At 50.8% G+C, this 13,575-nt stretch overlaps 1 protein-coding gene across 1 annotated transcript in view; it reads left to right on the forward strand.

Annotated features, from left to right (window-relative positions):
* Positions 1–3,834: 3,834 nt before the first annotated feature.
* Positions 3,835–13,575, forward strand: part of SLC15A1 (solute carrier family 15 member 1) — a 56,427-nt gene continuing 46,686 nt past the window's right edge. The window contains exon 1 of the mRNA XM_019444037.2: positions 3,835–4,028. Within this exon, the coding sequence (XP_019299582.1) occupies positions 4,025–4,028 (4 nt within the window). The 5' untranslated portion in view covers positions 3,835–4,024. The remainder of the gene's footprint in view (positions 4,029–13,575) is intronic.

A 13,575-nucleotide genomic window follows, 5' to 3' on the forward strand; every position in this document is an offset into this window, starting at 1 on the left:
TCTTTCTGAGAGGAAAATAAAACCCAGCAAGAGAAGGCAACGTGCTCAAGGTCACGCAGGTGATGCCATTGAACCAGCAACTCTCTTGAATCAGCTGTGAGGCCCTTGAAACCATGGGAGTGTACCGCTCCCTGACCCACAGAAGATGCTCACAGAACATTCTATGTTGTTGTCTAGGCCTTTCTAATTAGCGCAATGAACAACACGAGTCCACCTCCCACCTCCGCACTGGGATGTTGTTGAAAGCTTGTGTTTACCATGTTGTTCTCCGCCCACTCTCCAGGCTATGCCCTCACAGCTCAGGCACCCACACCCTGAATGGTGAGTCCGTCATTCCCTTGCTTTTAGCAAGAATTTGACCAGATATAAATACGAACAGCTAAAGCTGTTTTGGAAAGTTCTAAAGAGAGACATTTTAAATAAGAGGAAATCACCTTTTTTTTTTTTTTTAGTTTTTTTTAATGTTTATTTTCTTTGAGAAAGAGAGAGAGAGAGACAGAGTCAAGTGGGGGGTGGGGGGGGGGAGGCAGAGAGAGAGGGAGACACAGAATCTGAAACAGGCTCCAGACTCTGAACTGTCAGCACAGAGCCTGATGCAGGGCTCAAACCCGCAAACCGTGCGATCATGACCTGAGCCGAAGTCAGACACTTAACCGGCTGAGCCCCCCAGGTGCCCCGAGGAAATCATTTTCTTATATTTGTACATATTCCCCACACTGCCCAACAGGTGCGTCACAGCACAACAGTGCTCAGAGCCAGGTGTACCACACTCCTGTCCAGCAGAAATGGCGTGGGCTGGGGACTCCAGACAAGCATCTCTGAATGCATTTGAACCAGTTGCTGGTTCTCTTTTCCAGGCACCTGTCAAACAAATGGCCTTTTGTAGATCTTTATATTTCAAATTCCTCCTTCCCCCGTCCCTTGCCATTTCTCAGAATCTCTCTTCTCAGAGAGATGGCATGGGACCCACTTTTGTTGTTTATTCCTAAAGTCTTCCCCTTACCCATGAGTATCTCCACCTTGGTTCTAGGTGCTTTACAGGAAAACTACTCAATTTTCCTCTGAGATGAAATTAAAAGGTCTTTATGGCCAAGCAATCTGAGGGACAGAGCTGGAGAAAACGACACTGTTCCTCCATAAAGTTCACAAGCTGCCTTTTCAAGGCAGTGTTTTTACTAGAATAGAGTACTACAAAACTTTGTGCAGTTTAAGGGCTTTGATGAGTAGAAAATAAGAAAGAATCTAAGTCTGGATGACTCCCCCTGCCGCCATTTTGTGCTGATCTCATTGTTACCACTAACATCCACTTCTCCCAGAAGTTTTCATAAGGCCAGTCCCCCGAGGCCAAGCCATGGTTCTGTTTCTCAAGGACCAGTTTGCCAATTCTACACACTCAACATCTAGACTTGGCGCCCTTTGAGGAGTTATCATGGGTTCAATGGTGCCTCCTTTCTTGGAAACCTATTATTGTGGCCCTATTTGGAAAAAAAAGAGTTTTGCAAATGGAATAAAGAATCTTGAGATCATCTTGCTTTAGGGTGGGCCCTGAATCCAGTGACAAGTGTCCTAATAAGAAAAGAGAAGGAGAGAAGACACAGGGAGCAGGCCATGTAAAGCCACTGGCAGAGACTGGAGCGATGCCTCCATAAGCCAAGGAACACCTGGAGCCCCTGGAAGCTGGGAGAGGCAAGGAAGGGTCCTCCCCCGAGAGTCTCCCCAGGGAGTGCACTGTCAACACCTTGATTTTTGACTCCCGCCTCCAGAACTGTGAGAGGACACATCTGTTATTTATCAGCTGTGTGGTCATGTGTTATGGCAGCCTCGGAAAACCGGCACACGGGGGGCTGAGAGGAAGGGAGAGTTACAGAGGGGCTGGTGCAGTGTTACTGTCCCCTGAGACAGAGAGGAAGTGAGGGAAGCTCCCAGGGCTATTATTCCCTTAAATACACAAATGCCAAGGAGTCTCAGGTGAGAAACGCCTGGCCTCCACCTCTATCTCAGAAATTTGAGCAGATCCTAGGGATTTGCTGATCCGTCTCAGGACTAGTAGAGCTCATCTCTTGTACCCCTTAGTTTTTTGTCCTTCATTCATGCTTCTCCATCTCATACCTTGCCTCTTTGCGCCAGGCTAAGATAAAGAACTCACACTGTGTGCGCAGGGCTGTTGCAGGTGCCTGTGGCTACTTAGTTTGTGCTTAGAGGTGATAAATAAACAACGGCTGAATGAAGGAGTGGTAGAAAACGCATTTGCCTCACAACTACTAAGAAGTCAGCCGCACCCCACCCACAGGGTTCCTGATTCCGTAGGTCTGGGATGGGGCCAGAGAATTCGCATTTGTCACAAGTGCTGCTGACGCTGCTGGTCTGGGGACCCCACTTTGAGAACCACCAGCCTGCTGAAAGAGTGGCTTTCCGGTGGCTCAGGATTCCAAGCTTCGGGAGCTCAAGGGAAATACCACCCCGCAGAGAAAACTCTGGTCCAAATACACGATCGATCGCAATCTTCAACTTTCCACCCGGGGCTTATCTGATGGCAGGATCACAGCTATGAACATGCTCCTGCAGATCCCGAGTTCTGTCCCTCAGTCCCTGCTGCATTTCCCCACTTGATGCTGTCCCTCTACCTGCAGCCCGGGGCTTCCAGTTAACATCAGCTGCTGCCCCATGAGTCTCAACTGAGCCACCACCTGGGGAGGTTTCTCCTTCTGGAGCCTTGGGGAAGAAAGCCCGAGAAGGGCGGGTCCAGCTGCCTCTGGGGAAGAGCTGCCCCAGGGTGGGGGGTTTTCTCCCTCTACACCACGGTCTTCCAGCCAGTGGGTGGGGGGAGGGGCATTGCTGAGACTCAAAAGACAATAGAGACCGATGAATGGATGAAGGAAATGGGGTGCAAACGCGCAGCAGAGTATCATTCAGCCTTAACAGGGAAGGAAATTCTGACATAGGAGCCGACGTGGAAGGATCTTGAAGACATTTTTAACAAGTGAAAGAAGCCAGACACAGAGGACAAACAGTGTATGATTCCACCTACATGCGGTACTTAGAGCCCAAAAATTCCACAAGTCCGAAAGTAGAATGGTGGCCGCCGGGGAGGGAGAACAGAGAGGAAGTGCACAGTGGGCACAGAGTTTCAGGCTGGCACGGGGACAGAGTCCTGGAAACGGGGGGTGGTGACGGATGCGTGAAGGTGTGAGCGTGCCAGTCAGCGCACACTTCCCAGGTAACGTGTACGTTTTTATGTTATGTGTGTTTCACCATAATTTTAAAAAAGTAGAAACTCCCTTCATTTGCCACCTTCATGTTCTCAGTACTGGCAAAGCACAACCCCGCTCCCCCTCAAGTCAGACAGCGAAACCGAAAAAGGACCTGGAGATAATGGCTGTATCACTTGTGCTCTTGTGAGTAAAGAAGAATAACGTGGGGCCTTCCAGAACTGCTTTGGCCGGTTCACCTTGCAGGCAGAGCCACGCACGCACGCAGGCACGCGCACACGTACAACTGACCAACGCTGCATCCGGCTTTGCTTCCCCGCACACAGGTGGCGTTCTCCCAGCTCAGTGGTCTCCAAAGCGGGGGCCTCGGAGCATCACCTCAGAAGTTGCTGGAAATGCACATTCACGGGCCCCACCCAGACCTACTGAGCCAGCCAATCCGGGGTGAGGCCAGGGAGCCTGCATTTTAACGAGGCCGCCCAGGAGCTCAGGTGGCAGCTCACGTTGGGGCCCAGGTCTGGCCCAGGTCTCCCGCCTGCTCCTGTCCTGCCGAGGGCCCGGGGCGGGACAGCGGAGCCCGGGCGCGGCCCGGACAGGTAGCCTCCCGCGGGGGCTCAAGGGGCGCTACCCTCTGCTCCCTGCGGTTCCACCGCCTCCGAGGGTGGAGCCCGGCCGCCCCGCCTGCACACCTCCAGCGGCACAGGTGGCTGGGCAGGGCCTGGAAACAAAGTCATAAGAGCAGCACCTTGAAAAAAAAAGTCCTCTCTCCTGGACTCCCCGCTCGCTAGTCGCAGGGAGCCCTCGGAGCCGCCACCATGGGTAGGTCCCGGGGCCGGGCCGGCGTCGTCGGGGCGCAGAGGGGAGCCCGGGGCGCTGTGGGGGGCGGGGGGCGGGCCAGGGTCGTCGGGGCGCAGAGGCGAGCCCGGGGCGCCTCCCGGCCGGGGTCGTCGGGACGCAGAGGGGAGCCCGGGGCGCTGGGGGGCTGCGCGGCGGGGCCGGGCCCCGCTGTCGCCGGCGGACCTGCGCGCGGGGCCGAGAGGGCTGGCGCCGCGGACGGGCGGGAAGCGGCTGCGGGGTCGGTGGAAGCGGGTCCCGCGGGCTCCGGGGAAGTGGCCGAAGCCAGATCTGGGTCTCCGCGCGAGGACGGAGAGCCCCGAGGCGCCCAGGCTCAGAGGCTGCGAGAATGAATAAAGTGAGCTCGCCCTGCCCACCTGTGGGCCGGCTCGTGTTCCCAGCCGGTGGGCTGAAACGACTGGGGCGTGCCGGTGTCGGCGGGGCCCCAAAGCTCCGTCTCTCCAGTGGGCGCTTAGTGGCCGCCTTGGCATGTCCCTTGCCGCTGGCCGGCCAGGTGACCCCGGAGCTCCAGTGGGGGCTGGAGACGGCCCTTTGTGGCCCTTATCGTCCTGCCGCTGCCCTCAAGCTTCAGGAGAAGGCACTCAGGGAAAACAGCTGGTCCTCCACAGGCATGGAGTGTAGGCAGAGCATCTCGGGAACAACTCGATCCTGCCTGCTTCCCGATAGACCACTCTGGAATGAATGCAGAAGCAGAGAGCAGAGCTGAAAGAGACCAGAGGTCATCCCAGCCCTCTCCTCCCTGAAAGAAGGGGAACCAAGTCAAGTGACTCCCCCAAAGTCGTGCCATGGACCAGCCGTGAGGGCACAAGCCGACCACATGGTTAAGAGAACCAGGTCTGGCTTTGGCTCGCCTGCCGTCCTATTCCTGTTGACCGCTTCCTGCCTGGATGATTTTGCATCAGTAAATTAAACTCTTTGGGCTTCAGCGTCCTCTGCCCTTAGGAGTCCTGGGACTGCCCTCAGTGGTTGTGTGTGTGTGTGGGGGGGGGGGGGTTCGAGCACATGCCCGGTGTGCAGCCCTCATCGGCTCGAATTACCTCGCTGCACCGCACCGTGGGGTGGGCCTGAAGCAGCACTGAGTGGTTCATTCTTGGGGCTTCTAGCTGTAAACACCTGTGCCTTTTCCAGAAAGATGCTACAGCCTCCCTCCCAGGTGGGGGCCGTCCACAGTGCATGCCTCACAGGCAGACAAACTCCTGGGCTGCTGTTCTGGACCCCTCCTCACACATCATTCGCCTATCACTCTGCGTGACTTCTCTGGGAGGTGCTCTGAGGGTGGATTGATTCGGTTTTCAGATACCAAATACCTCGGTAGCATCTGTGTTGTGAGGACTTTCCTGGAATAGTTCCAATCCCGCTAGCTGCCAGCAGCCTGATCGTTGGTGAGCAAACACAGGTCGCTTCTGAAGTGTAGTCCCGAATGAACTGATTCCTTCCAGTTTGCAAATTGGTCCTTGAGTGGTGGTTTTGGTTTTTGGTTGTTTTTTGCGTTTTGCTTTTTGTTTTGGTTTTGTTTTGTTTTGCGGCTAAGGTCAGCATAGCACATGAGTAGCATTATATCCAGACACCAGTTTTGTGTTTATCCAAGCCCTAAAGTTGCAATATCTGAGTTTAGTTAGTGAGTAGAACAAACGATTTTTGAAGTTTTTTTTTTTAATGTTTATGTATTTATTTTTGAGACAGAGAGGGAGAACACGAGCAGGGGAGGAGCAGAGAGAGAGGGAGACCGAGAATCCCAAGCAGGCTCTGCACCGTCAGCGCAGAACTGAACAGGGTTTCTTGCAAACCGTGAGATCATGACCTGAGCTTGAATCAAGAGTCGGACGCTTAACTGACTGAGCCACCCAGGTGCCCCTGAAGGGTTTTTTAACCAAGGGGAGCAGTAACTTCTCTTGAGAACAGATCTTTGGCCTCAGATGGTGCCAAAGTTGCTTTAGAGCCCCACATGACTGAATGGGCACTACGTGGGATGCTTGGTGAATGCAGCAGGGGGGTAAGGAAGCAAGACAGAGGGTCTTCGAGACACGTTTGCTTCGAGCTGATTCTGTCCCGTGTGTGACTGGAACTAATGTTCACACCAGCTTCTACTGGCCCGTGGAATGGGAGTAAATGTTGGGGTGGAGTAGGAAAGCAAGGGTTGTGATCGGCATCAAATGTACCAATTACTAGACTCAGTAACACAGCAAGGGGGAATCCACAAGGATAAACTGGATAAAAAGTTGCTTTGGGCGTGACAGTGCATAGCTAAACCTGGCTGTGGTATCCAGTTAGAATCATGAGCTGCAAACCCTTTGCTCTAAAGAGGGCTTTTCCTGTAAAGGGCCAGATAATAAATATTTTCGGCTTTGGGAAGTAGCACTGTCTCTGTGGCAACACTCAACTCCGCCCTTGTAATCCAAAATACGTAAACAAATGCACAGAGCTGTGTTCCAATAAAACTTTACGGGCACAGAAATTTGAATTTTATGTAATCCTCATGTGTCACAAAATAGTGGGGTTTGTGTGTGTGTGTGTTTTTAAGGAGGTGAGCAGGGGAGAGAGAGAGAGAGAGAGAGAGAATCTCAAGCAGACTCCACTGCAGAATAACAAGCAGAAGACTGACACAGGGCTCAATCCCACAACCCTGGGATCATGACCTGAGCAGAAATCAAGAGTCAGACACTCAACTGACTGAGCCACCCAGGCGCCCCACAAAATAGTTTTTAAACATTGTTTTTCCATCATTTAAACATAGAAAGCATTCTTAACTTGCAAGCTACAGAAAAGCAGGTGGTGGGGCCAGATTTGGCCCATGAGCCATTGTTCTCCTACCCTTGCCTTTTTAAAAACATTTTTTTAAGTAATTTTTTAAATGTTTGTTTATCTTTGAGAGATAGAGCATGAGTGGGGGAGGGGCAGAGAGAGAGGCAGACACAGAATCCGAAGCAGGGTCCAGGCTCTGAGCTATCAGAACAGAGCCCAGTGCGGGGCTTGAACTCACCGCGAGATCATGACCTGAGCTGAAGTCGGACACTTAACCAGCTGAGCCACCCAGGCGCCCCTCACCTACCCTTGCTTTAAAGTCTGGGTGTGCTTGTCAGAGTTAGGGGTGGAGAGGAAGCCCCCCTCTCAAGAGCTGTCTTGTGGAGTTAGGTTCCAAATGGCAGGGAACCTCTCAGCTGAGGCTTTCGTGCGGCTAGGGATGGTTTTGCTGAAGATTTCAAATATTCCCTCCTTCCCCCCTCACCCCATTCCCATTCTTACCCAGAGCTGAGCAGGTCTGCGCTAAAGTTGCTGCTCTTACAAATTACTTCCCGTACTTTGGTCCTGGAGAACCATAGGTCCTGCTGTCATTTGCCATGTATCTGACTTTGGAAATGAAGCATGGAGAGGCTCCAGGTTCTATGAAGCAAGCTCCCGCCTCCCTCCGCCAGGACCTCCAGACTGTTTTGAGGAATTCGCTCACTTAATGAAGGATAGTTGATTATATTCCTGAATCCCCTACTCGGTCTCCTGCTGGCCTTGTGGGATTCTGATGAGTTTTTCTAGTCAGCTTCCTGCCTGAGCATAAAATGACGGACTGGTTTTGAAGGTGCCACAAACCCGGCCACTTAAAAGTTCTTACACATTCTTGTTTCTTTCTAGAAGTTCTTGGGTAAACCAAAGAACAGCGCTGAAGTCCCAGGGAAGCTGGAAACCCTTTTCTAGGCTGGAAGTGTCCAGCTAGAGTTGCTACCAAAGGGGGCCTTGGGCATCTTACTCTTGGGAGAATTGTCTTCCCCTCAGACAGCAGGAAGAGAGAACTTTTTTTTTTTAACATTTATTTATTTTTGAGAGAGAGAGAGAGAGAGAGAGAGAGCATGAATGGAGAAGGGGCAGAGAGAGACAGGAACAGAGGATCCAAAGCAGGCTCTGCACTCACAGCAGCAAGCCCGATGCAGGACTCGAACTCCCGAACTGTGAACTTACCAACAGTGAGGTCGTGACCTGAGCCGAAGTCAGACGCTCAACCAACTGAGCTACCCAGGCACCCCAGAGATTTTGGCACTGGATTCTTTCAGGCTGACATTGCTGTAGGGCAGTGGTATTAGTCTGTAGTGTACATTAGGATCATCCGAGTGAGGGCTTATCCCAACAGGTTGCTGGGCCCCACCCCTCTAGTCTCTCTGCTTTAGTGGGTCTGGGGCAGCGCTCAAGGATTAGCAGTTACCAAATTCCCAGGTGCTGCTGCTGCTGGTCCCAAGACCCTGATTAGAAAACCACTGCTCTAAATGACTCTAAATGACAGGCTTGGTTCCATGACCCTCACCCACATCCAAATATTGCTACTGTGCCCCCCAGATGAGATCGTGGCAGCAGGATCTAGTGTAATCTGGTCCCTGGCTTGCCCGTGATGATCCATTTTGCAGTAAATTAGTAGCTAGAATTTGAAAATTCGCTTGCACAGGTTAAGAACAGGGTAGAAACAAGCAGGAGTGAAGAATCCATATGGTCCAGCTATGGCTCGTGGGGGGTGGGCCTAAATCACTTATTTATGCAGGTATTTATTTACCACCCGTCATGAAGAAACCCATATCCTCAGAGGCCAGGAACATTGGCTTATAAACAACATTTTTCCACACCAAGGGATACCTGAGGAAAATAAAGTATCAAGAGACAAAGCCATAGCTAACGGTGTCTTGTCAAAGTTGGAGGATTTGCCATCTTAATACTAAATTTTTGCCTCGTCCTTCATGCCTCTACAAAATGTCCTGAGTGGAATTATTCCAGGTTTGATTTATTTGGATTTTTTAAATTAATAACTGTCCTGCTGCTCTTTGCATTACTAAAGAACAGGGAGCACATGGAGGGCCCACTAGTTGGCTAGCTCACCAGTGAGAGGGACAGCTGTCCATTCTCCAGGGTCGAGCTGCTCACGACAGAAGCCATGATGGGACCGCAGGGACGGACCACCCAGCCGACCGTGCTCCCACCTCCCTGGGCACAGCTGCCCCGGACACAAAGGCATCTTGACCCTGTCCCTGGCAGGAGAGAAAGTGGGTAGGTGTCTCAGGTGAGCTACGATAAGGAAATAAAAACAAGGGTGGACTCTGAAGAACATTCCACATTCCTGCATGATGATAGTGAAAGAACAGAAGTAGTATTATCAGGAGATGAATGAGAACCACTGACTCATAATCCTGGGGTTGCAACATACAGAACCCAGGAACCTCTGTTTTGTAACTTGGTCTCTCGGTTTCAGAGGCCGGGAATGCATCACTGAGGAAGCAGGACGGCGGGGTCATCTCATGGGGATGATGGGAACAGGGCCGTGTCAGCTGGCCAGGCTGTGCCTCTGCTCGCCGCCGGGCATCAGCGCGGGTGCTGTTAGCATCTGCTGGCGGTGCAGAGTTACGGGGCGGTCTCGGCAGCCGGAAGGTTGTACAGCCAAAGGGAAGGGATAGCGTCTTCCACAGACTTTCCGCAGAAGGAGGAAGGCCTGGTTCCTCTGAGACTCGACATCAGCCAGGGCTTCCCCACTGGGCTTCTGAAAGGAGCCTGTCGTCAGAGAGAGGGTTTGGAGCCAGCCAGCTGTGGTGTGGGGATGTGTGAAACTGAGCACACACCCAAAGGCAAATTTGGTTCAAGAATCAGACTAGAGGCCGGAAAATTCACAGAATGTACTCACATAAGAAGACCCGTTAAAAGCTCACAGACTAAGCATTTGCAAATCGTACGATCTGCTTCAAGAGGCAAGAATTTTATTGTAAGCTCCATCGGGACGTATCAGAAGGTACAGTTGAGATGTTCTTGGAGAAACAGACCTTTTTCCCAGTGGATCAAAACATATCCCCTCACACGGTGTATTAGTTTCCTGTGGCTGTAACAAAAGTATCACAAACTGGGTCGCTTAAAACAGCAGAAATGTGTTCTCTCACAGTTCTGGAGGCTCTTAAGTCCAAACTCAAGGTGTCTGCAGGGCCATGCTCCCCCTGAAGTTTCTAGAAGAGAATCTGTCCGATACCTTTCTCTTAGCTTTTGATGCTGCTGGCGATTATTAGCATTCCTTGGCTTTATAGATGCATCACTCCAATCCATTCCCAGCATCACATGGTCATTTCCTTCTTTGTGCCTTCACATCACCTCCTGTCTGCGCGTATCTGTCTGTCTGCACAGAGCTGTCTTCTTAGAAGAACACCAGTCCTGTGGGGTTAAGGACCCCCCCTTCTCCAACATGACCTCATCCTAACTCATTATATCTGCAAAGACCCCATTTTCTTTTCGTGTTTTATTTTTTTAAGTTTATTTATTTTGAGAGAGAGAGAGAGGGTGTGTGTGGGCAGGGGAGGGACAGAGAGAGAGGGAGACAGAGAATCCCAAGCAGGCTCCCCACTCAGCGCAGAGCCCGACACGGGGCTTGAACCCGTGAACCGTGAGCCAAAATCAAGAGGCGGGGGCTTAACCACCTGAGCCACCCAGGTGTCCCAAGACCCCATGTGCAGATAAGGTCACATTCTGCGATTCTAGGAAGGACACAAGTTTTGGGGGGTACTATTCAACCCAGTGCACATGGTAGTAGAAAATGTTCTCTCTGAAAGATGTATATCACTTATACGTGACGTTAGGTAGGAAAACTCCTTGATGTGTAAAGATGACTCCACTGCGGCCAGAATCCTCAGCTTAGGTACCACACGTGATGCCTAGTATCTTTCCCCAGCAAGATGGATGGATTTTCTGGGTATACCTCTAGTCAGTTCCAAACAGCGATCTACGTGATAACAGAATTGGTATGTAGAAAACACTTCCCATGTAGAATATTAGGTGAATCAGAAATGCTCACAGTGATGTCATAGACATTTATCTTAAAGTAATTCTAAAAATTATGCTCATACTCCATTGATACTGTACCTAGGTGCTGTACTACGGATCTGTGGGTAAAGTTTTCAAGCGCTGTTGTTGGACCTCTGAACCGTGATTCACTTTCCTTCTGCGATAGCTGTTCCTATGCATGTTCACCCTAAAATTATAAGACTGGAAAAAAGTCACCTAACACTTCCTTTTTATGTATATATGTTTTTATGTATGTATGTATGTATGTATGTATGTATTTACTTATTTATTTTTGAGAGAGACAGAAACAGTGCACGTGGGGGAGGGCCAGAGAGAGAGAAGGAGAGAGAGAGAGAATCCCAAGCAGGCTCCACACTGCCTGTGCAGAGCCCCACGCCCGGCATGAATCCATGAAACCATGAGCTCATGACCTGAGCTGAAACCAAGATTCTGACACTTAACTGGCTGAGCCACCCAGGCGCCCTTGTCTCCTAACACTCCCATGGAGACTCCTACCGTCTAAATATCAATCGGGGGGAATTGTGCTTTCTGTAGACTGTTTCACAGCCTAACTTCACACTTACCATGATCATAAGCATTTTTTCTAGTCACGATTTACCATCTAAGAGCAAAAGATCTTTGTGTCTAAAATTTAAGATTTCCAAAAAAAATTAAAGATAAATAACATTTCACATCTCTAACTCAATTGGCTCCAAAAGAAACCCTCAACAGACCAGGGGATTAGTTCCTTTTGATTTGGTGACACTCGTCTGCCTTTGGCGTTGTTTTTGCCTATGACATGATAACAGTATTTCAGAGAGGGTGCTATGGACTCGTTTCTGTCGCCTGTTCTGCATGTGCAGTTTGCCCTTGGACCCCGTGCTCTCTCCCTTCTTGTCTCCTCGTAGAGCCTGCTCCGGGGGTAGGTCTGTCTTAGCCCTAGCCTATGAACAGATGCGTTTACGGACTCTCAGCAGGAGAGCATTTAACTTTTTTAAATGTTTATTTTTGAGAGAGAGAGAGAGAGAGAGAGGGATCTCATGCAGGAGAGCAGGGGAGGGACACAGAAAGAGAATCTCATGCAGGCTTCACACTGTCAACATGGAGCCCCACGCGGGGCTTGAACCCAAGAACTGTGAGATCATGACCTGAACCGAAGTCGGACGCTCAACCAACTGAGCCACCCAGGCGCCCCAGCAGTAGAGCATGTAAAGCAAGCCTCACTCTAAGTTCAGAATGAAGGCTGTTCTTCCAGAATAATAGAACATCCAGGTGTAGATGAAGGAAATACCTAGGAGAGCAAGGGCCACCTTCCTGACACCCAGGAAATTCTCTCACCTGAGATGACTGATCCTGTCTATGCCGCCAGAGGCAGAACTTAGGCCTAGCCCTGGCCCTTTCTGTTTTGCATAATAGCTTACTACATATTAACTCTGTGGCACCCTCTGGCCTGCCTGCACTTCCCATGCAATTGAGAAGTAAATAGTCTCTGGCATGTCCAAAGGCGGGCGGATCCTGGGCCTGTAGAGATCATTTCTCTCTGAAGGAAAATAGGAATGGCAGTCAGTGATTCACGTCTATGGTTACAGACATGAGATGCTAAAAGTCACAGGTTATTTATAAAACCATCAGAGGTGGCCACAGTGGGCCTCTTAATGCCATGATTTTATATTTTTAATGTTTGTTTATTTGAGAGAAAGAGAGTGCAAATGGGAGGCGGGCAGAGAGAGAGAGGGAGACAGAGGATCTGAAGCAGGCTCTGTGCTGACAGCGGAGAGCCTGACGTGGTGCTTGAACTTACAAACCCTCAGCTCATGACCTGAGCTGAAGTCAAGACCCAGACGCTCAGCCTACTGAGCCACCCAGGTGTCCCTGAATGCACGTGATTTTAGACAATCGTGTGTAGAAATCTTCGTAAAAGATAGGATATCTGTAGCCTACAGCAATAGGTTGTACACCACAAATGCTCTCTGACTGTTACGGGTTGAATTGTGTCCCACTCCCTGCCCCCCAACTCAAATTCATATATATGCTGTAGTCCTGACCCCAGGTACCTCAGAATGTGACCTTGTTTGGAGATAGGGCCTTCACAGATGTAATTAGTTCCATTGAGGTCATTTTGGAGTAAGGGAGCCCGCAATCCAGTACGACCGGTGACCTTGTATGAACGGGACGTCTGGACACGGCCACCACAGAGAGAAGACCGTGTGAAGATGGCAGCAAGGATCTAGGTAATGCTATCATGAGCCGAAGAACGTCTACGATGGCCAGTGACCCCCAGAAGCTGGGGAGAGGCCAGAACAGATTCCCTCTTATAGTCTCAAAAGGAGCCAACCAGGGGGCGCCTGGGTGGCTTAGTCAGTTGAGCGTCCCACTTCGGCTCAGGTCGTGATCTCACGGTCCATGAGTTTGAGCCCCGCGTCGGGCTCCCTTTCTCTCTGCCCCTTCCCTGCTCATGCTCTGATCTCAAAAATAAAGAAACATTATAAAAATTAAAAAACAAAAAAGGAGCCACCGAGGTCAACACCCTGATCTCAGCCTCCCAGCTCCCAACTCAGAGATGATAAATTTCTCTTGTTTTAAGGATCAGTTTGTAGGATGTTGTTATGGCAACTGCCCCAAACTAATGCGCAGACCGCGAGCTGCCTCCCTCACTCCTGACCAGGGGATCCCCAGGCTGAGGGAGAAGGTGGCGAAGCCATGTGTCAGACACACAGTACAA

The sequence above is a fragment of the Panthera pardus genome, unplaced genomic scaffold, assembly GCF_024362965.1.
Source record: "Panthera pardus isolate Hobbes unplaced genomic scaffold, ASM2436296v1 HiC_scaffold_1, whole genome shotgun sequence".
Classification (NCBI taxonomy): domain Eukaryota; kingdom Metazoa; phylum Chordata; class Mammalia; order Carnivora; family Felidae; genus Panthera; species Panthera pardus.